A 22,981-nucleotide genomic window follows, 5' to 3' on the forward strand; every position below is an offset into this window, starting at 1 on the left:
GTTTTTCAACTGAAGTTGAACTAGAGCCAGGATGCACTTCTGTGCAATACCAGTTTGTGCCACAAGATGGTGTAGCAAGTCCCTCCATCTTCATACTCCTATCGAATTCACGGACTTGGAGTGGGCTGGATCCTATCCCAGCTGTCACAGGTCGAGAGGCACATTCACAGTTATGGTCAGTTTAGACTCAGCAACTAACCTAAAGCCATGGATGTCTTTGGACTGCAGGAGGAAGCCAGAGAGAGAACGCACACAAACACAGGGAGAAGACGCAAACTCCACACAGAAAGGCCCCGGACTGGATTTGAACCCAGGACCTTCTTGCTGTGAGGCTATAGTGCTAACCACTGTGGAAACTGAATATAACCCTGAATATTGACTTGTTTGGAAATAATATTCTCTAATCCTTTTTTATAAGTCGGTCAATATGACAATGAATTCAAAGTAAGTTAAGACTTTTTTCAAAGATGAAAAACTGGCCAACCTAGTGACAGTATGAATATGGGAAAATATAATATACAGTGAGCACAAAGAGTGTGAACTATGTAGGAAAATTCCTGTTATATGTGTTTGTTTAGTGCAATCAGTAAAAGAAAGAAACATGCCAATAACTGTTACCATGGCAAACCCAGGAATTTCCATTAAGTGAATTTAATCTGAGACTAACCTTGCAGCTGAGCTCCGTACTACAAACTAAGTTCCACATACCAAAGATATCTCTCTGTTATCACTTGCCCTAACGTCAGCAGGCCTGATCTAGATAAGTTAACCCACAGTTTATCCAGCTACAAGCCTGTCCATATCAAATGGCTGGCATTGGCAGCATATCACCGATCTCAGAACTGGAGAAAACTCCTGGCAGCAGGGAAAGGTTAACCACATGAAACAGTCTGAAAGTGACGCAGCTGCTGAACCAAAGCAGCAGAGTGTGTCTGTAACAGGAAAAGCACAGGAGGATAGTATCAGTTGGATCAGCTTTAAAAAACATCCACTGTATTAATAAAGTTCTACCTACTCAAAGCCAGGAAGGAGATGCTGCCTAAATTAACAGTCTTATCAATACCACAGCCTCATCATTAAGACACTTGAGAATCTGCTGGATTCTAATTGAGTGTTTCATTAAATCAGCCCTAAACCCAGGGTTAACCCTGAAGGTACCTAGATAAGGACAAACACTGCTTCATTTCCTACAGCAGTGGATCCCGCTGAGAGGTAAACTGCCTCACTAATGTGAAAACCTATAGGGTTAAGGCCTGAATTTTGCTTGTGTTTCAGGTCTTTGCAGTGCCTACATACACAACTGGAAACCCCCTCCGAGCCCTAACAGTAACCACAATCCTCGCGGGCTGCATCAACCCGATGGACAGGTTCTTAAGGTGCGAATCACGTTACAGCATGGGATGTAGGACCAATGCAGAAGGTAACTCTTAAATTACCTGTATTAGCCCAAACTCTGCTTCATATAGTACAGGCCTCAAGCCTTCATTCTAAAGTAATTCTTATAGGTTATGGGAACTCCCCTTTCCCCTCCAAAGGAATATAATCTCAGCTAAGTAATACAAGTACACAGCATACAATAAAAGAGAAGCACTGGCTAGGTGCCCTGCTAGACAAAGGACTAGATTCCAGAGACTATCACTACCAGCTAGTTGAAAACAAAGGGGTAAAAAAAAGCTTCAGTATGTCAGATGAATCGCACTGATGTCAGAATCATACTAAAGAGAGTTAATTTAATTATATTAGGCTTAAGAATAATTCAGTTAAAATACAAAATGATTATAAACACTGTCAAGATTACAATGTACAATTAACAGGAACTTGTGCATGATACTGATATATAAAAACACAGACACATAAAAAAATCAGTATGAGCTAAAACACCAGTTTAGTAAATGCATTAAGAAACTGATTTCTTCACTGTTGCAGTTCCATTTAGTCAGAAAAACCCACAGATCTGAGAGCAGCCTGGACAGAATTCAGTCAGAGCATCAGACTGAAGTAAAACGCATGAGCAGAAGCGTGACAGCAGACAGGTGTGAGGATGCTGTGACTTAGGTACAAACAAAATATTCATGCAAATATTTAATGCTGACAAATGAAAAAAAATATGTCATGCTAATGGGCTGTTCAAAACTTTAAATTCACAGTACTTCTTTTTTTTGGGGGGGGGGGGGGGGGGGGGTCCTTGTGCTTTCACTGTGAACTTTTATGGAACAACAGCCAATGTGGCCACATGTGACTCTTTCTAATGGTTAAATGCAGCGCAGTATAAGAAGAGTCACAGCCAGTGTATTAAGATGTGTATTTAGTTCTGCTAGTATTGCTTATTTTGGAAATGTGTTTTTCTTTGATGGCTCATCAATATTTGATAACTCTTATTAGTGGCCCCAGCTTTGGCTGCTGTCCTTGGACCCCAACAGCAGCAATGAATGAGATAAAATGACAGCGCCTGCTACTCACTCCAAGACAACAGGACTGAAGCAGATTGAGCTTCTAAGTCACCGTAACTCATTGATCCCTCAAGGCAATGGATATTTTACCACTAGCTAGTCATCAGTGGAAAGAATGTTTGCTATGCTTGAAACAAGCAGAACCAGTTGGTGCGAGAGTGGAAGTGTTCTGCAGGAATTAAGTTAGACATGTTTCTGCATCTCTGAAAGAGTGTTCATTAGTCCAAGAGCAGGAGTGCTGTTACAACTGCATTCTGCTTTCTCCATTGTAGACCCTAATTTCACTGTTCTAAGTGGAGTTTTAAATGGCATTTGAATGTGTCACTGCATGTCATTGTATTCATGTTTGGATTCAAGTGATTTTGTGTACACAGACTTTTTCTTTTTAGTTTTTTTTCTAAGATCATAGCCTAGTCATTGTGCTAATAGCGAGTGGCATCATCATAGGACGTCACATCCTGTTCAAAGTAGTCCTCCAGCTTCCACTGCAGAGTCTCGAATGTGGGCCGGTCCTGTTCATTTTCCTTCCAGCAGTCCTTCATAATGTCATATAAGACTTTGGGGCAGTTGGCGGGGCACGGCATCCTGTAGCCCTCACCCAGTTTCTGGACCACCTGGAAGTTTGTCATGGCTGAAAGAATCACAGAAGTCCTTTATTACTAATGTAACAAGCTAGAATTCTTGGAATATTCTGGTAAGTAACAGAAATAAAGTCTCACCTGGATACGGCATCTGGCCAAAAGTCACAATTTCAAAGAGCAAAATTCCAAAGGACCAAATGTCAGATTTGATAGTGAACCTGTTATCGTTGATGGCCTCTGGAGCGGTCCACTTCACAGGGAATTTAGTTCCTTCTTTGGCTTCGTACACATTTTCATTCTCTTTCTACAAAAAAAAAGAAGAAAAACAACACAAAGTACAAGTTTTTGCTTAAAGATGCAGCCGAAACCCATCATCACAGCACCTCAGGTGTAGATGTAAAACATCTGACGGGATACTGAGGAAAGCGTAACAGATTCTGTGTATCGGTATGAGGAGTATTTACGAAGCATGCAGTAAGAGGAAGTATATGCAGTAGAGAATGCAGGCTTTCCCAAGTTCAGGACTTGTGATTAGAGTGAACAGCATTATGTAAAGAGTAAAATTTTACACTCACTATGAAGACCCTGGCGAGGCCAAAGTCAGCCACCTTGCAGATGTTGTTCTCGCCCACTAGGACGTTTCTGGCTGCCAGGTCTCTGTGGATGTAGTTCTGTAACTCCAGGAAAGCCATGCCTGACGCCACCTGCGCAGCCATCTCGATTTGATCTGAGATACGCAGTGTTCTGCCTTTATCCTCTGTGATCCAGCGAGAAAGGCAAGTTATGAGTCACAATCCTACAATTTTTAAATATTCAGTTATGAAGCAGGCCTGAAGAAGGGCTGTTATTTAATTGTTACAAATGGGAAGATTGGACACAGGGATCAGATGGCATACATAGCACAACATCCCACATCAATGCCTCAAAATACTGTAAATACTGAATACAGTCAGACTTTTCTTCCATTGCTGGGAGGGAAACTTTACAATAACAGGTGTGCATTTAAGTGGCACAGGGATTGTCCACAATGGATCATACCAGGCCCTGTTTTAGTTACACAGTATTATTAGTACCCTAGCTGTACCCTTTCTTGCACTCAGAACTGCGTCACTTCTTCTCAGCATAGATTCAACAAGTTGCTGGAAACATTCCTCAGACTTTGGTCCATATTGACATGACATCACACAGTTTCTGATTTGGCAGCAAAGGTGCACAGCCACATTCCTACTATGGGACAGCTGCAAAACATAAGCAACAACATTTACCAAAGACATAACTGTCTAATGTCATCCTATTTAACCGGAACTGCACAGTGGCAGCAAACATTTCTCCCGTCCCTCTGTGCTGTGGCACAGATTACTCCCATGTATCCAGCAGCTCAAATGGATCAAATCAGTAAGTCTTAATAACTTCTGCTGTATCTTCACCCCACTGCTTTTACAAGAAAAACACGCACACAACTCCTTCACCTCTCAGTTATCTTTGCCTCGCGGGAGGTGACTTACAGTTTGGAAAGATCCGATCTCAAAACCATCAAATACAAATAAATAATATTTCTAAAACTAACTGTCTAAATGACCTAAAACCTCATCATCTGCTGTAAATGAAGGCAAATAAAAGATCATGACATCAATCTGCCATATATTACAGGCTTGATGCCAGTAGATAACTTGTAATTATGCATTTACAGCAGAGCAGAATGAGCCGCTCCTCATTAAGATCTCTATCTTACTTCCTTTAAGCAGAAAATTTTAACTTGAAGTCTAAAAACACAAGATGATGAGATGGTCTCTTTGGCATGTTTTATACTTTCTACATACTCTACCTGATCTGTTACTAAAGGATTCAAATCACTGCACCCTCCCGGGTGGTGAGAGAGTTTCTGAAGCAGCAGCAGTGCTGAACTCTGACCCTGTCATAAAGTAGGAGCAGCTCAGATTCACAGGTGCAAAATAAAGGGTGTGGCTGTCTTACTTTGAAGGTACTCCAGCAGGCTGCCGTTCTTCATCAGCTCTGTGATGATGTAGATGGGCTCCTGCAAGGTGCAAACGGCATACAGCTGAATGAGCTTGGGATGCCGCAACCTCTTCATGATCTGAGCCTCTCTCAGGAAGTCGTCAGGGTCCATGGTGCCTGTGAGAGGAATGCAGTGATTTTAGTTTTTAGCTAACACACAGAATGCATCTTTGTGTCTGCGCTGCCACTAAAACACATTCTTAAATGTTCTGTTGAAGAGGCTAAAGCTGCTAACTGCTCTGCAACATCTTTGTCAGACACATTTAACATTTCACTTTAAATTCTGACATATTGAATATTACTGGCTATTTTTAGGTGGGTGTCAGAGGGCATCTTTCCATCAAAACTTGTTGCAAATTGGAATTTCATGGAAATCTTCTGAGAAGCTTTCAACACTTCATTTTGCAAACTATGAATACAAGTAAAGACGATTGACTTTAACCACAGACGTCATGAGTAGGTCAACCTTCTTATACACAAATGTTAAACTCGTACTGACCTCTAATATACATACATTTTCATTTTGATTATCAGCTCTAGTACCTGGAACCAACCAGTGCTATAGAGCTGAAATCATTGGATGAAGACTCTGTTGGATTTGTTTTTTTTTTAATAGTTTTTAAAAGGAACCTTATTCTGAGAAACTTCAGCATCATTCACACAAGTAAAGGGACTCCTTTTGTGTACCTTGTTTGAGCGTCTTCACCGCAACTGCTGTGGTTTCATTCCATACGCCTTCAAAGACCTCACCAAACTGTCCCGCTCCCAGCTTCTTCAGAAGCCTGATGGAGTTGCGATCGATCTCCCATTGATCCACTGTGTTGTAGGACAGACCATAAGTCTGTGGGACCTCTATCTGCAGACAGGAAGAGTCACAGTTAACAAGGGAACTAATAATGGAAAAGAATGATGCATTTTATGTGACAGTGTAGTTTTTGTTTATTTGTTTTTTACCTTTTTGCACGGCTCGCGCAGACATGCACAGAGGCCATCGGGCTGTCTGGAATAATGTTCAACCAAATCCTTCAGTGTTTGAAAGGATTTGGTCTTTGACACAAAGTAGTGACCATTATCCAGTTTTCTGAGCTTGTAATGCTTCACCTTGCCATTGTCGAGCACTGAAAAATAAGCCAACACCCAGTCATACACAGCAACTGTATAATTATGCTTTCCTTAAGGTATGCCAAGCAGTTTGTCAGAGTTTGGTTTTTTTTTTGTTTGTTTGTTTTTTTCAGGAAATACATGAAACTTTGTAGATTTCTACCTTCATCTTTACTTTGATTTGCCATTATTGGAGTTTCAGTCAGAGAGCGTTAAATATGTTTAGAGCAACAATTTGAAAAACTGATAACCGAAATATTTTTAATTTCCTTAAAAAACAAAAACTGTTATAGGTTGTAGTGACGTCTGATCTGTTTAATCCAATGAAAGAAGACTTTGATTTGTGTCTCTTTTTCCTTTTTCCTCCCCCCTTTGGTGCTACTTGCTTAGGCAGGTGTGAACACAATAATAATCGAGAGCAGACCAACAGCCTCCCCCTGATGCTTGAGACACTCTAGAGGAGGTGGTCTTGGTGCTTCTCTGTTTTGGTGGAAACATTAGTAATGTCAGAAACACCATTTTTCCTCCAGCTTCTTTAAAAGCTTCTTCTCAGCAGCTACAGATCAATCTCAATACACTTTATTGCTAAGAGTTTAGAAACGGCTGTGGCTAAGCAGCTCACTGCAGTCTTGGACAAATACATCATTCTTGATCAATTTCAAGCTGGCTTTCAGAGAGCTCATTCTACTGAAACGGCTCTTCTTAGTGTCCGGTGACATTTTGATACAAAGGGATGCAGGACCGTTACTGTCTCTGTCACATCACTGGTTCACTCCTGTTTTTACCACCTAAATATTGTCATGTTAAGTCTCATTGTGTGACACTCTAAACTGAAAACTGTTATTTGTGCATTTTTTTCCATCTCGTCTGAATTATTGTAATTCATTGCTTACTTGTCTAAGCAAAAACTCCTCAGAACGTCTTCAGGTTGTTGAAAAAGCTGCTGTGAGGCTTTTGTAGCACTCACATTAGATTAGATTAGATTCAACTCATTGTCATTGTGCGCACAACAAGGCACACAACGAAATGATCGTTCCAGATCACTCATCCAGAGACGAGCATCTGCGGTCATGCAGCCAGAGACCGGCGCTACATGTCACACCAGCTGCACTGACTCCCCATTACACACAAATTCAGGTACAAAAAAAATCGATGAATCATTGATTTGTGTGTGAAACCTTTGCACATGCAATTTACACACAGTTTTATGTGTATGCACTGCTTGTAAATGAGGCCCAGTGCTGGATATTCATGGGTTATGGGTTGGTCACTACAGCTAATAATAATCATAATAATAATATTAATACATCTTTACACCAAATTCTTTTCAGTTCTCTTTTCTGTTATTAAATTATTCATATTTGCATTGTAAATACTCCATGAGGTCATCAGCCAGCTTTAAAGATGCACATAGGAGGAAAACAGCTGCAGTGGGGAAAAAATGATTAAAGCTCCAAGAGATCAAAGTACTTTTATGGGAGCAGAGACCTTCATTTAACTTTATGACCTATAAACATTAGTCACTAAACAACAAGGAAAAGTGCATTTTTGGCAGCAAGTATGGGGACAACAGAATGCTAACTCCCTGAGAGCTGAGCTACCTTTAACAGTTCTTTTTAAATATTCTCCTTGATAAATTCCCTGGTTTATTTAATTATTTAAAAAGGTCTACAGACAAGACACTAAAGCGAGTAGCCTGTAGGTGTACTTTATTGATTAGTAATTCACAGTCTAGTTGTCAGATAGAATATCTATTTACATTTTTCACAGTGCTGTAATTTAATATATTGGGCACTGCATTTAAGTCTGTTCATAGTTTTAATGTGTAAATTTATCTCCTCAGAACGGTGTCAGCACACGATGACGTAAAACGATGATTAGTACATCTTTGAAATATCACATTTCTGCTCATGGGACTTATAACAAGGGTGCATTGCACTGCTCAGGAAATATCAGCCTTCAGTTTGACAAAAAGACAGTGAAGACTATCCTGGTATCCTGTTCGTGTGCAGCAAAGATATAAAACTCCCTCGAGGGTTCTGGTTTTGAAAGCGACGTTAACCTTGCAGCTCACCTGAGAGAGAGAGCTCTCCCTGCTGACTTTCACAGTTTCTGATGAGGAAGGCACCTTGCTGGTTCCCTCCAGCCAGCAGCATCTTCTCCGCATCCAGCCTCTTGGTATCGGGAAAATACCATCTGCGCATCAGAATGTAAGCAAGACATGTCCATGTTAGTGATGTTGCAGGGAGGGGCTGTTTCTGGGCTGATGACAGTGTTAAAAAAATAAACACTGCTGATAATTATTTTGTTTTTGTTGTCATTTCCCTTTTATTCCAAGGAAATAATGAAATTTTCTTAAGAAGAGTCAGCTGACATGTTTTAGAGTCAACGCTTCATCACAGTTTTTGAACACTGAGCCAGCACAAACATGAGGTAACACAACAGATAAATATTGGCCACAGACATAACTAAATTCCATCTTATGTGCCTCAATACCAAAATCAGGAAACGGGGCTGAACATGTTAAACACTACACCATGGAGTCACATGACATTATGGCTTCTGCTTAAGAAGCCCTGACCACTGAATAAACATCATTGTGATTCCCATTATGGACAGAGTAAACCGAGAGAAACCATAACTACACACTACACATCTACGATCTTTGCTCTTATAGAACTGCCCCACAGATACACCTGAGCTCAAAGGTACCCTGGCAGAATTTGAGATTTATGTTTCCCTTTTTTAACTCATGACAACAAACTACCCAAATGACCCTGATCAAAGTTTTATGTACCCTGGTTCTTAATACTGTTTATCGTCACCTTTAACATCAACGACAGCTGGAAGTCTTTTTTTGGTATTTGTGGATGAGGTACTTCATTTGCTCAGATGAAGCTGCCCATTCTTCTTGGTAAAATGCCTCCAGTTCCTGTAAATTCCCAGGCTGTCCTGCATGAGCTGCATGTTGGAGATCTCCACAAAGTGGCTCAATGATATTGAGGTCAGGAGACTCAGCTGGCCACTCCAGAGCCTTCCCTTTTTCTGCTGTAGCCAATGACAGCTTGGTTTGGCCTTGTGTTTTGGGACATTGGCATGTTGGAATATCCAAGTGTGTCCCATGTGCAGCTTCCAGGCCGATGAGTCCAAATTTTCCTGCTGCATTCATCTTGCCATCAATTTTGACCAAGTTCCCTGCCTGTGTAGCTCACACATCCCCAACAGCGATGGTGTACTTTTCATTGTAGGTCTTGCTGACTCCGCCCCACACGTAGTATTTATGGTTGTGGCCAAAAACTTCAATTTTGGTGTCATCACTCCAAATCACTTTGTTCCAGAAGTTTTGAGGCTTGTCTCTGTGCTGTTTGGCATATTGTAAGTGGGCTGCTTTGTGCCATTGGTGCAGTAATGGCTTTTTTCAAGTGATTTGACCACGCAGCCCATTTTCCTTCAGGTGCTTCCTTATGATACGCAATGATAATTGTTTTGCTTTCCCCATCGTGTGGAATCCAACGTCAGTGCAGCAGTGGATGAAACATGCAGGGGTCTGCAGGAACCCAGAAACTCACTTTTTCTACACACACAAACCAACTACAAGCAAACAGATCACAGGTGAGTATGTAAATGTTTAATCAGGATCACTTGGATGGATTCTGTTGTCATTATGATATATTAAAAAAAAAGGTCAAACAGATGTTTGATAATAAATGACTTCACCCAACCACTAACCATGAGTGAAAGAAAAGTTTGTGTTTTCATTCATATTCTATGAAAAATGGCCAAAACCTTGCAAATTCTGCCAGGTATGTAAACTTTTGACTGCATCTATTCAGGCTTCTTTGAGTGCCACATCTCTCTCACGTAGTCGGGACTTCAGGCAGGGATAGTTACAGTAAACTGTCCACAAAGACATACCTGGTAGTTGTGCTTTTAGCATACGTCACAGTTCAGTGTGTGTTCCACTACACTGCAAGCAAACTCATCAGGAGCTGTGACACTGTTTTCAATTAAAAAAATGTAAAAACCACTGTTAGCCTAAGTGCTGCTCCTAGGCGATCAGCTGATCACTGGGATACTCGTTCTAATATTTTGCGGTCGTTACAGTATTAAGAAGTATTGATCACTTTTGTTGTGAACTGGCGCAATATAAATAAGGTTGAATTGAATGCTCAGTGTTGCTCATTTTGCAGCAGATTTTGCTTTTTGTAATTCTTGATTTCTACAACTACAGAAACCCGATCAGTGCTAACAGTCGAGCTTCTCTGCCAATACATGTGATATTTGGGGCAGATCATTTTATCAGGTTAATGATAAACTTGATTACACTGAGAATAAAGAAGCCTAAGATCTGATTTAAAACCTGAGAAGATAAAAAGTCTGACCTTTAATTTTCCATTAGCTGTTGGCTGACAGCTTATCTGCAGGTATGTATGTGGCAGACTGGATAATTCATTGTGTCATTGTGTTGTGAAAATAGTCTGCCCATCTATCAGGTTTGCAACTGGCAAAACTATGACAAATGATGCAGAGACTGACTAACTCTGAGCCAGCTTTATTCTGGTAAACAACCTGCCAAGTGGAACACATTAGTAATCAGTGTTACAATTTGGGTGACGTTATCTTTTTCCAAAAGCTGAGCTACAGATGGTGATAAAGAAAATATCTTCCTGAATAGGTCACCCTGTCCCTGTCACAGGGTACTGATACCAGCAGCTGAATTTAAATTTGTTACAAACTTAAATCCTTCCTTCTAAATGCTGGAGTTAAATACTGCACATATTCATTCATAAAAGACAAGCGATGTGCTTACAGCATGACCTCTACCTTAGAGGCAATCATTAACCTGCCAACCTTTCCTGCTCTCTGGATCAGTGATTAACTACTTTTAGCCAAGACTTTAGACACAACTCTGCAGGAAAACATGCGATCACATTTTACAGCTTTTTACCTGTGGGACACGACGCACAACTCAAATGTTTTAAAGTGCCTACAATCTCAGGCAGCAGCGGAAATGTCAAACATTTCAATCACAGGCTCAAGTACTTCAACAGGATTTTGAGGTACTTCCAAATCTGTGCTCTGCCACTTTAGTATTGAGTGAAACGCCATGGCCGTGTTTTTACAACACTGTATTAACCAGTCAACTTTAGTCAGCATGTACTTTGTATTCAAACAGCAGAGCAGCAGCTTTCACCCCACACAAACACAGTCAGTAATATAGATGAAAAACTCATTAACCATTAACAGTTTAAGTGAATAAAACAAACATTTTAAAGTGGTAAGATTTAACAGCTATTTTCACTTTTTGCTGTTTTAAACACAACTAACACAATACACTAATATATGATGACGATTACTGCCGGTTACAGCTCTGCTGTGAGTACATGAGTATGACTGTGCTGAATACAGTGAGCTCTGTTCCCTGTTATTACTACTGATTTTTTTCTATAGATTATTTTAAACGCTGGAAAAAAAAAGCTTATATCTGTTTTGACCTATGAGCCATAACAAAAAAACTAAAACTCGTTTTTCAAGTTGTACAGGTGTATTGCCCATGTAGTTACCCCGGCAGCTCCTCGAGAGCGCGGAGAGGAGGATCCAGGCGCCTTACGTCACTGTACTGTGTTCCGTAAAGGAGTACACGCTTCCCCTCTCAAAGCAAATACCTGCATTCTTCTGTAGGTTACTTCTTACTGATCTGTATTCTTTACAGTAAGCCCAAAACGTTGAACAACAATCATATCGTTTTACAGGTGCTGCTGATTTAACCACAGTGCAGTGTGCGCAGTGGAAGGCTTAGCATAAACTGTACACATATTTTATCAGGCTGCCCAAATGTGTGGAAGCGTGTGTTCCTTTACAGAACACAGTACAGTGAAGCTCCACGCACTCCGCCTCCTGCGCGCTCTCGTGGACGGGGATACAGTTTCTGCCAGGGGGACCTACTCTGGATCCCACCGCCATTCCCAAACACAAAAAGGGCTGGCTGCCCCCCCATATAAAAATAAATAAATAACAGCTTGGGGAACCAATGAAATACCTTTAATTGTTAGATTAACGTTACATTTGTTCACCCACACAGAGTTCTTCAGACACCTTCACAGCAACACTTTGACAGCTCTCTCGGATTTTCAAACACTCGCCCGTGAGTTATTTTACAAGAAAAAAAATATGAGCGCTTCATATGATGGGTAGAAACGCTCAGGGCTGCTCCTTTATTATTTTCAGATGATCCTTCATACAGCAGCTATACTTACGGTTCCGCATCAATGCTCTCCACAGGCGCCACATAGTTAGCGGGGATGTATCCCTGTTTGGAGGCTGAAACACCAGTGAGGGCTTTTGCGAGCCACCAATCACCGGCACTTCTGTCCAGGGCCTCTAAAGTGTCCCCGGTGTTGAAGCTGAGGTCCTCCCCGGTGCGGGCAGAGTAATCATACAGCGCGATATAAAACTCCCCAGCTGTGGACGCTGGCTGCGGCGGCGGCGGCGGCAAATTTCTTCTTGCTTGAAAGTTCGGTTCTTTTTCAGTAGCGCCGGGGTTCGCAATGACTGTTGGTTTCTCCCTGCCGTCGGTCGCGTCTCCAGACTCACTCTCTTTTTTAAAACACCCCAAAAACCTGTCCCAACAGGAAGAAAACTTCTTCTGGATCTCCATGGTGTTGTCGTCAATCACAGTCAGTCATTGTTTATGTCAGGAATAAAGAAGGGAACAGTTTAAGGAAGGCCTTCACCTGTCCTCACGATCCGCATCCCATTAAGCACAAAATCATTTCTTTCAAACAGCGGCGGTCTTTGACCTGAGCACACCCAGCTGTCACGGGGCAGCGTGACGGGAAGGGAGCGCTACTTCAATGTGGAATTTCCTGGTAGAGAGCCGAACTCACGGCTCAGGGAGCAATCACCTGCACCTGCTGAGGAATGGGGAGCGGCCCACGCTCACGCTGCCTCTGAGGTGACGTCATGCGGCCTGTGCTTATCCTGGTGTTTGTCATTAACCACGAGAAGACCGTTCAAGTCAACTGATCCATGACAGTTAAAAAACCCCACATGTACAAGCTTTCTTCTATTTAGAGCAGAGATATGAAGCATCTTGAATTTAATTATTATTATTATTATTATTATTATCTGGGGTAAAATGGGATTTGGCCGAACAGGTGTAGCAGTGCAACATGGGGGAAACAATTATTTAGTTTAATAATTTGTTTTATGAGCTCCAGTAGTTTTTTTTTTTTTTAATGCACGGTGATCAGCTGACCTGTGCTGCCACTCCTGTACACGCTGCTTTCTGTGGATTGTGTTAACTGAATTCAGCAAGATAAGCAGAAGTTTCACAAAATACATGCCAATTTCCAATCCCCAGACACTCTAAAGCTAGCACCACAGGCCGGCCATTCTAGTCCAGCAGAGTGCATTACTGTAACTTTCACCACAGTACTGCAAACTAACTAGTTTAACCTGCACTAAACTGCCTCCCATGCAACCTTTGAATAACATATTAGTATGTTTACATTTATTTTGGAAGGTATTTCACAATAATGCAATTCGTCATCATGTACAGAACTAATATCTATTTAAAATCTCTCAAATTAATTAGGACGGTACATGTAAAACTTAAATTTCCAGTTCATTATTCCAAAATCTCTGCACACCTCAATGGGCATCAGAGGAAAAGTTGATTCCTTACATTTCAAAAACTCTTTGGACAAAGTTGTATTCTGTAACTTCCGTCCCTGCAGTCTAAATAATGTCTGAACAAGTTCCCACTGCAGTAAAGTTCAGCTCAACATCAGAGCCACACACTTGCAAGAATGGGTGCTGCCATCTTGTGCCGGCTAATTTAACTGCAGCCTTATCCTCTGTAACCTTATGGGTTGCTTTTAATCAGAGAAGAAAAAATGAATTTCGTGGAGTTGAGTGTTGTTTAACTGTCTCTACACAAATCTCTACACAGCATTGTTACTTGATGTTCCACACAAAACTATTTCCTTATTTAGCGATATATAATGGAAAGAGAAAAAAAAATAAGAATATTCAGAGTTTTTCAATAAGGCAGGCGGTTAGTACTGTTAACTCACAGCAAGAAGGTTCAAAAGGTTTGAATCCACCATCTGCCTTTCTGTGAGGAGTTTGCATATATTCCCCGTGTTTGCGTGGGTTTCCTCCCACAGTCCAAAGACATGCAGTTAGTGGGGTTAGGTTAGTTGGTGATGCTAAATCGCCCATAGGTGTGAGTGTGAGTCTCTCTGTGTTAGCCTTGCCACCATACACAGGAGGCCTGGCTCTGTCCACAATTTAAAAAATCATCATAACTGCTTTCAGTTGCAATATTTAAAATGAATATTCAAGATTAATATTTGTGTTGTTGCTGTAGAAGCTGACTATAAACTGTAAAACATGTTATTTAAATAAGTTCACCCTGACATCAAAACTACTCATTTAGTCTTTCCTCCTCTTTGATTCTTTGTAACTAGAACTGAAGTGAACACACAGGTTAGCGGTTATTTTATGCTAGTTAGACCATTCATCATTTCTTTAGACTATAACACATATAATAAAACAGCTAATTTGAGATTTTTTTCACATCTTAAGCAGGTAATGTGATGTAATTAATTTTTTTTTAATCTTTTTTAATTTTTACATTATTTGGATATCAGCTTAATTTAATGTCAGAACAGTCATATAACATAAGCTTAAATGAAGCTTAAATTATGATATATATTGTGAGATATCAAAACGACTTCTCATCTATGGCACATTATTTCCTGGTGGCATTTCTTTCATGGGAACATCAGAAGCGTTTGGCAGACTGCATCAGAGCCCAGTCAGACCTCCTGAGCAAGATGGCAACATTTCTCACAAGCCTGGATGTGGCATCCACATCTATATGCCTACGGCCTCTGATGAGTAAACCAACTAGTGTTTACTGTCATGTCCTGGGCCGGTGGCCCAGTGTTTTATGTTTTTGGGTATGGTTTCTGTTTTCTCGAGTTGTGTTTTGTTATCTTTTGTATTTGCCCTCAGTTATTTCTAGTTCCTTGTGTCTCCCTGTATTCTGTGTCAGGTTTGCATCTCTGTTCCCTTGTCATACTTCCTGTTTTATTTTGATAGTCGTCCAGCCCCTGTCTGTTGTATTCAGTTTTGCTTCCCCGGGTCACGTCACCTGTGTTCCCACCTGTTTCCTCTTCCCTCATCAGCCCTCCTGTGTATTTAAGTCCTGCGTTTTCTCTGACTGTTGTCGCGTTGTTGATGTTAATGTGCCAGCGTCTTCCCTTCGTCTTCCCTTCGTCTTCCCTTCGCCTTCCCTTCATCTTCCCTTCGCCTTCCCTTCGTCTTCCCCCTACCTAAACAAACACCCTTTAAGTTATGCCGTTCTCTGGAGTCTTGCGTTTTGGTCCTTCCTCATCCGTTTCATCGCCGGCCGTGACAGAACGACGCGACCAAGAACGAATGGACCCCTCGGACATATGGACCCAAAACTAAAAAATCCTGGAGCTCAAGGATTTTTCCCAAGAAATTGTTCAGGCCACTAATGAACACCACCGTTTAATGGAGTTAGCTTTCTGCTGCTACTTTTTTCTTCCTCCACCTGGCTCCTCACCCATCCCGACAATGCCTCACTTGCCCATTCAATTATCATGCTCCGGAAAAGTTTACAATCTGAACTGTATAATATTGGTCACCCTGTCCAGGGCAAGGACTCAACCTTTTTCCTCCAAGCCTTCGCCAATTCACCTCTCCTGCAGCCGGTCATCTCACCTCCGTCGTCTCCTCCGCTCCGTGGCAGCTCAGCACCTCAGGCGCTGCCTCGCTCTCCGGATCCGCCGTCATCCCTTCAACTCACCTCTCCCACCTCGTCCTCGTCTTTGTCGCCGTTTCGTGCACAGCCCGCCGCCTCCCCGGACCTGTCTTGGCTGCCGGATGATGTGGAAATCATTGACTCACCTCTGCTAGTGGACATCCTGGATGCTGAGAATCGTGCTTCCCACTCCAACAGAACGTGAAGGAAGCAGCGCACCCGGCATCGTCACACTCCTCCCCAGTCACTCTCGCCTTAGGCAGCTGTAACGCCAGCTCATCTCCAGGAGCCCCAGGTTCCGCCAACCTCTGTGAAGCTCCCTGCACCCGTTCCTGTTCCGCAGGTGGGGGCAGCCACGGACGGGCTGACCTCTGCACCCGTTCCTGTTCCGCGGGTGGGGGCAGCCACGGACAGGCTGACCTCTGCACCCGTTTCTGTTCCGCGGGTGGGGACAGCCACGGACGGGCTGACCTCTGCACCCATTCCTGTTCCGCGGGTGGGGGCAGCCAAGCCCACGCCTTCACATCAGTCGTCAGCGTCACCTGCAGCGCTTCCTCAGCAGTCAGCTGTAGCTCCAGCCTCCGCTCAGTCCCAGTCAGTTCCTGTAGCTCCGGCGTCCACTCAGTCCCAGTCAGTTCCTGTAGCTCCGGCCTCCGCTCAGTCCCAGTCAGCCCCTGTAGCTCCGGCCTCCGCTCAGTCCCAGTCAGTTCCTGTAGCTCCGGCCTCCGCTCAGTCTCAGTCAGCCCCTGTAGCTCCGGCCTCCGCTCAGTCTCAGTCAGCCCCTGTAGCTCCGGCGTCCGCTCAGTCTCAGTCAGCCTCTGTAGCTCTCCTGGGCTCAGCTTCCCCAGTGCCAGCTCTCCCCGCTTCAGCTTCCCCAGTGCCAGCTCTCCCCGCTTCAGCTCCCTCAGCCTTATCTCTCCCCGCTTCAGCTCCTCAGCCTTCGCTCTCCCTCAGCCTTAGCTCTCCCTCGGCCCACGCGGCCAGCTCTCCCTCGCCCTCGGTCAGCTCCAGTTGCTCTCCCTCGCCCTCGGTCAGCTCCAGTTGCTCTCCCTCGCCCTCGGTCAGCTCCAGTTGCTCTCCCTCGCCCTCGGTCAGCTCCAGTTGCTCTCCCTAGCTCTCAGTCAGCTCCAGTTGCTCTCCCTCGCCCTCGGTCAGCTCCAGTTGCTCTCCCTAGCTCTCAGTCAGCTCCAGGTCCAGTTATCTCCCGGCCTGCTTCCACGCAGCCTTCATCTGACACACCCAAACTGTCCCCTGAGCAGCCCCTGCTGCCCAGGATGACGGCCACTCAGCCCGTACCACGGCCCTCTACAGCATCTTGGCCTTCAGCAGTGCCTCTGCTCGCACTTCTTCAGTCCTCACCTCCATCTTCAGACTCACCTGATCGGCCTGCAGAGCTGCCCCAGTCATCTGAGGAGACGGCTGCGTGCTCTACATGACAGTCAGGGGATCCTGAACCTCAGTCCGAGCCGCCAGAGGGTTCCGCTCAGTCTGAGCCGTTGGGGGTCTCCGCTCAGTCCGAGCGCTCCGAGCCAGGGGGTCCCACTCAGTCCGAGCCGCCCGAGTCTTCCGAGTGTCCCACTCAGTCCGAGCTGCCAGGGGTTGCGGGGGTGGGGGTGGAGCCTATCCCAGCTCTCATAGAGCATGAAGCAGGGTAAATCCTGGACAAGTTGCCAGTCTGTCTCAGGGCTAACTCAGAGAGACAGACAAACACCCTACAGCCAGTTTATTATCACCAGTTAACAGGCATGTCTTAGGACTGTGTTAGGAATCTGGGGTACCTGGAGAGAACCCACCCAGGCACAGGGAGAACATCCAAACTCCATGCAGCCAGCTGATGGCTTCAAACCCACAACCCTCTTGCTGTGAGGTGACAGCGCTAGCTACCAAACCTCCAATGTACAAGACTTAAAGTGTTTTAATGAATCTCCTCAGAGCACAGAGTGCAAGCTGACCACAAACCTGACTGACTCCCACTTTGTACTTGTAATCTACAATATTTCAGGAAAATATTGTACTTTTTACTTTGTTACATTTAGCTACCAGCTTTAGTTTTAGATCTTCTCAGATGTGGTCTAATACGTATTGTAGGGTTAAAGTGTATATAGAAATAAAGCTGAAATACTTGTTAAAATTTTTTTTCAGTGTGTGAGTTTGTTATTTTTCCTTTCAATCCTTTTGGTAATTTAGTTGGAATGCTTTCTTTGGTTGGACAAAGCAAGCACTGTGATGGAGCCAAACTCCTGAAGGAGTGCTAAAGATATTTTATGAATTCTGACAGTCAAACCATTTGCTTGTGCTGTCATTCAAGCCTGTTAATTACAGAGACTTTGAAATATTTGAGCCAACCAATCAGCAGCAAAGCATTTCAAAACATTAAACAAACAAATTACAGTTTAGACTATTTAAAGAAATAGCAATTTAGATTAAATCTAATCTACTTAATTAAAAAAATTAAACCACCATATGGAGCAGACTGAAAACTCTGTTGTACTAGGCCAGTTTATTACTGTGTTGTTATGATTTATACCCTTTAGAATAGGATAAGGCTGATCAAAGCCTTTGCTCTGGGTCTCAAAGCTGAGGCTGATTTCAGTGTCTGAAAAGAAAAAATATCAAATTTCCAGATTATTTCACTGCGCTAACAATCTGTCCGAGAGAATGACTTCTGGTTAAGTGCTCTAATACATCTGTTTTGGAGCACAGGGCTGCCCAGTGTTGTTTTTTTCACTGTACTTATTTCCCCATTCCTGAGCAGATGCAGGTGATCTCAGCTCTGCCTGAACAGTGAGCCCAGTCCTCCACCAGGAAACATCACATTTGGCATAAGGCTTGTTTTCCCTGACAGTATGCTGTTAGAATAGCTGTGTGTGTGCTCAGGTCAAGGGCTGTCACTGTCCCAAACTAGAATGACTGAATGACAGAAATTTACAGCTGCTGCCACCAGCGTCAACAGCTGAGTAATGCTACACTGCCCTGTATGATTACTGCACACACCGAGGAGGACCTGAGCTTCAACACTGGGGACACTTTAGAGGAGCTGGACAAAAGGCCTGGTGATTGGTGGCTCGCAAAAGCCCTCACCAGGGTTTCAGCCTTCAAACAGGGATACATCCCCGCTAAGTATGTGGTGCCTGTGAAGCTCACTGATGCAGAACCAGAAGAATAACTGCTGTATGACGTATGACATATCATCTCAAAATAATAAAGGAGCAGATGAGAATTTTGTATCCATGTGATGGATAAATAATAGATTACTATTCCTGATGTTGAAATATATTTGATGACTAAAGAGATTACAAAAAACTTGCCTAAGAGAGTTCAGACTGTCAGTAATCATACCAAATACTGACTTTGAAGCTCGTTAGAATTCTACAAACTTCCACCTATAGAACCATTCCTGTTTGGGGGTTGTCTCACTGTTGCCCCTCTAGTGCAACTGTTGTTCATTTCATTGACACCAAAGCAGCTAAAACTGATTAATAACTCTCTTCTACTTAACCGAGCAGATCAATTCACTGATCCACACCACTAGGCTCTACAGCAATGACATCAGAATTCAGACTGGAGAAGTGTAGTCAGATGGTAACAAAGGGAGGGAAGGTAGTCAGAACTGAGGGGATTGCACTATCAGAAGGCAACATTATTTACACTGAGGACAACTACAAGTACCTTGGAATTCCACAGGCAAATGGGAACCATGAAGAGACTGCTAGGAAAGCTGCACCTGCCAAATACCTGCAGAGAGTGAGGCAAGTCCTGAGGAATCAGCTGAATGAGAAGTAAAAGATCAATTTGATGACTGGCAGTGTACAATCAACACCTGCACCCTGCCAGTCATCAGATACCCTGCTGGGATAATAAGCTGCCCAAAGGAGGAGATAAAAGCCACTGACATCAAGGCAAGGACACTAATTACCGTGCATGGAGGGTTTCACCCCAAGACTGTATTGCTAAGTGAAAGGAAGGAGGCCAAGGACTAGTGAGTGTCAGAACCACTATCCTGGATAAAACAATAAAAATCCATGAGTACATTGGGAAGATGATCACAACTGATCAGGTGCTTAGTGAGTACCTCAGGCATCAGAAACTCAAGAAAGAAGAGGAGATAGAACAGGAACCATCATGGAAGGACAGGATGGACCATCATGGAAGGACGCACAGGATGTACCACCAGCAGATAGAAGAAGTGGCTGATATACAAAAATCCTACCAATGGCTGGACAAAGCTGGACTGAAAGACAGCACAGAGGCACAAATCATCTCAGCAAAAGAACAATCTCAAAGCACAAGACTGATAGCGGCTGGGGTCTACCACGCCAGGCAAGACCCCAGGAGCAGGCTGTCCAGAGATACCCCTGAGACAATCCAGCAAATAACAGCAGGGTGCAAGATTCTGGCAGGCAGGGCATACATGGAATGCCATAACCAAGTGGTCGGCATAGTATACAGTAACATCTGTGCCGAGTATGACCTGGAAGTCCCGAGGTCAAAATGAGATACACCTCCAAGGGTGGTTGAGAATAACTGAGCTAAGGTCCTGTGAAACTTCCAGATACAGACGGACAAACTAGTGGTGGCTAATCAACCGGTCATAGTAGTGGTGGACAAACAAAGGAAGAAAGTTGTAGTGATAGACGCCGCAATACCAAATGACACTAACATCAAGAAAGAACATGAGAAGCTCGATAAATACGAAGGGCTGAGAAGAGCTAGAGAGGATGTGGAAGGTGAAAGTAACAGTGGTCCCCTTAGTAATCGGAACACTTGGAGCAGTGACACCCATACTGGGAGAGTGGCTCCAGCAGATCCCAGGAATGACATCTGAGATCTCTGTCCTGTCATGTGGTGCTGTGGCAGGCAAGGCAGAGGACCCCAATCCAAGACTCACAAGGTAAGACCTGAAGTTAAGCTTTGGCTTTATTTTCGAGAATATAACTTAAAGCGGAGTTGGCCTGGACCAGCAGCACAAACAGAAAACTCGCAAGCAAAAGAATATAAACAAAAACCTAAAAATGAATGAAGACCTAAGAACTATGAGCATGGCATGAATTATGGACTCTGAACTAAGCATGGAATGTAAGGCACACAGCAGGGAAGTGATGACAACAACACTTGACCACAAAGACGAGGACACAACGAGGAACAAGGGAGAACACAAACAGGATACACACAGAGGGATAATGAGGGAACAGGCAACAGGTGAAGAGCACAGCTGAACATAATTAGAGAGACGAGACAAGGGGACGCAAAACTAAACACAAGTGCACAGGACAAAGGACTGTCAAAATAAAACAGTAAGTAACCAAACATGGTACACACAGACTTAACACATACGGAGTGAGGCACACAGAGGGAATCTAAACATGCTGCAAAACGGAAACCTAAATACAACACTCAGGGAAACACTGGGAAGAGAAACAAAACATGAGATAAGGGACAAAGACATGAGAAACAAAACAGACACCTGAACACAGACCACAGGAAAGACAACATGAGGGAAACGGGAACTAAGCACACATAACTATAACAGAAAACTATGGCAAACTAACATCCTAATCCATAAGCCAGCTTACAAACACAACTCACAGAACAAACCTAAAGCACACTGGGCAGATGGCCCAGGATCCATCTACTGTAGTAAAGGGTAAATGAACTGGTTCTTATATAACACTCAAAGTGCTTCATACAACATATCTTCATTCACCCACTCACACATACACGTACAGCACACACACAAGCACTTTTTTCAATCTATCTAACATTGGCACACAATCACACTCCGATGAACACATTGGGAGAAACTTGCAGTTCAGTGTCTTTACCAAGGACACTTTGGCATGCAGACTGGAGCAGTCAGGAAAGCTGCTCTACCTCCTGAGTCACAGCCACCTACACATCTGGTGACTCCTTGGAAAACAATGGAGCTGTTAAAAATACAGGCTACCCTAAATGGCACTACAACATGAAAAAATTCCTCACTGAAAACATGCACGGTGTACCTGAAGAAGCCATGTTTATAGATTCTTGACTCTGATGCATATGCCTGGGTGTTTACTTATCTTTCTGACAATTGGAGAGTGATGCATTACAAGCTGAGAAAACTGGACAACGGTCACTGAAGTCTGTCAAAAACCAAACATTTCAAACACTGAAGGGGTTGGTGGAACATTACTCAGACAGCTTGATGGCCTCTGTGTGTCTCTGGGTGAACCATGCAGAAGGGTAAAGCACATTGCATGGTCACAAACAGAATCCTGTATGTTTTCTGCCATTTGCTAAGTGTGATGCTGTTGATTCTTGCAGATGGAGACTCTACAGATTTATGGTCCATACAACAACACAGTGGACAAATGGGAGAGTGATCGCAGTTCCATCAGGCTGCTAAGGAGTCTGGAAGTCTTTGAAGGCGTATGGCATGAAACCACATCAGTTGCAGTGAAAACCTTGTCTAAATAAGGCTGAAGCTGATCATATTAATTATATCAACAGTAAAAATAATTCTGTAGCTGAATGTTTGATTATGAGGCCCATGAAATTAAGCAATTAAGCTTATCCAAATAAAAATCCCCAAACTTGTTTTTCTGGTGAAAATTTCAGTTATGTAGAGCAACAATGTGCTGTTATGTTAATCCTATAAAGGTCAACATGTCATCGGGGACAACAACGTACTTCAAAATGTCCCACTGTTCGCGGACTTTCAGCAACAATTCCCATAATAACCCTATGTTGGGTGTGAAGCACAGTTTCTCAGTTTTCAGAAACCGTTTGAATTTTTCCAATAGGACAAACAGTCACATAATTACGGTAATTCAAAGTGCATTTGACCCAACGTCTCGGCGGTGATACGTTCAGCGTTAACCAGCTGTTGGCGGCGGGTACCGGCAGATCACAGGTGTATCAGGGTTAACACCGAGCGTATCACCGCTGAGATGTCCGTTCAAACACACTTTAAATAACAGTATTTGTGTATCAGCTAAAAAAATCAAATCACTGCACACCATTCCTAGGCACAGTGGACCCTAGCGACTTCCTGA

General features: G+C 43.3%; 1 protein-coding gene across 1 annotated transcript; it reads right to left on the bottom strand.

The window, feature by feature from the left end:
• Nucleotides 1–1,748: 1,748 nt before the first annotated feature.
• Nucleotides 1,749–13,048, bottom strand: frk (fyn-related Src family tyrosine kinase). The gene is made up of 8 exons (XM_030721593.1): nucleotides 12,406–13,048; nucleotides 8,223–8,344; nucleotides 6,002–6,165; nucleotides 5,735–5,903; nucleotides 5,006–5,164; nucleotides 3,607–3,788; nucleotides 3,170–3,335; nucleotides 1,749–3,081 (listed from the first exon to the last, which is right to left on the bottom strand). Exons 1-8 carry the CDS (start codon nucleotides 12,804–12,806, stop codon nucleotides 2,873–2,875), a joined length of 1,572 nt encoding a protein of 523 aa, XP_030577453.1. The 5' UTR covers nucleotides 12,807–13,048; the 3' UTR covers nucleotides 1,749–2,872.
• Nucleotides 13,049–22,981: the final 9,933 nt, after the last annotated feature.

Source organism: Archocentrus centrarchus, chromosome 24 (genome assembly GCF_007364275.1).
Source record: "Archocentrus centrarchus isolate MPI-CPG fArcCen1 chromosome 24, fArcCen1, whole genome shotgun sequence".
Lineage (NCBI taxonomy): Eukaryota > Metazoa > Chordata > Actinopteri > Cichliformes > Cichlidae > Archocentrus > Archocentrus centrarchus.

Coding starts and splice junctions, on each gene's coding strand:
- frk (XM_030721593.1), bottom strand. CDS start 12,806: ATGGAGATCCAGAAGAAGTTTTCTTCCTGTTGGGACAGGTTTTTGGGG. Junction 6,166..8,222: donor GGGAGAGCTCTCTCTCTCAG/GTGAGCTGCAAG, acceptor CTTATTTTTCAG/TGCTCGACAATGGCAAGGTG. Junction 3,336..3,606: donor GCCTCGCCAGGGTCTTCATA/GTGAGTGTAAAA, acceptor TTTTTTTTGTAG/AAAGAGAATGAAAATGTGTA.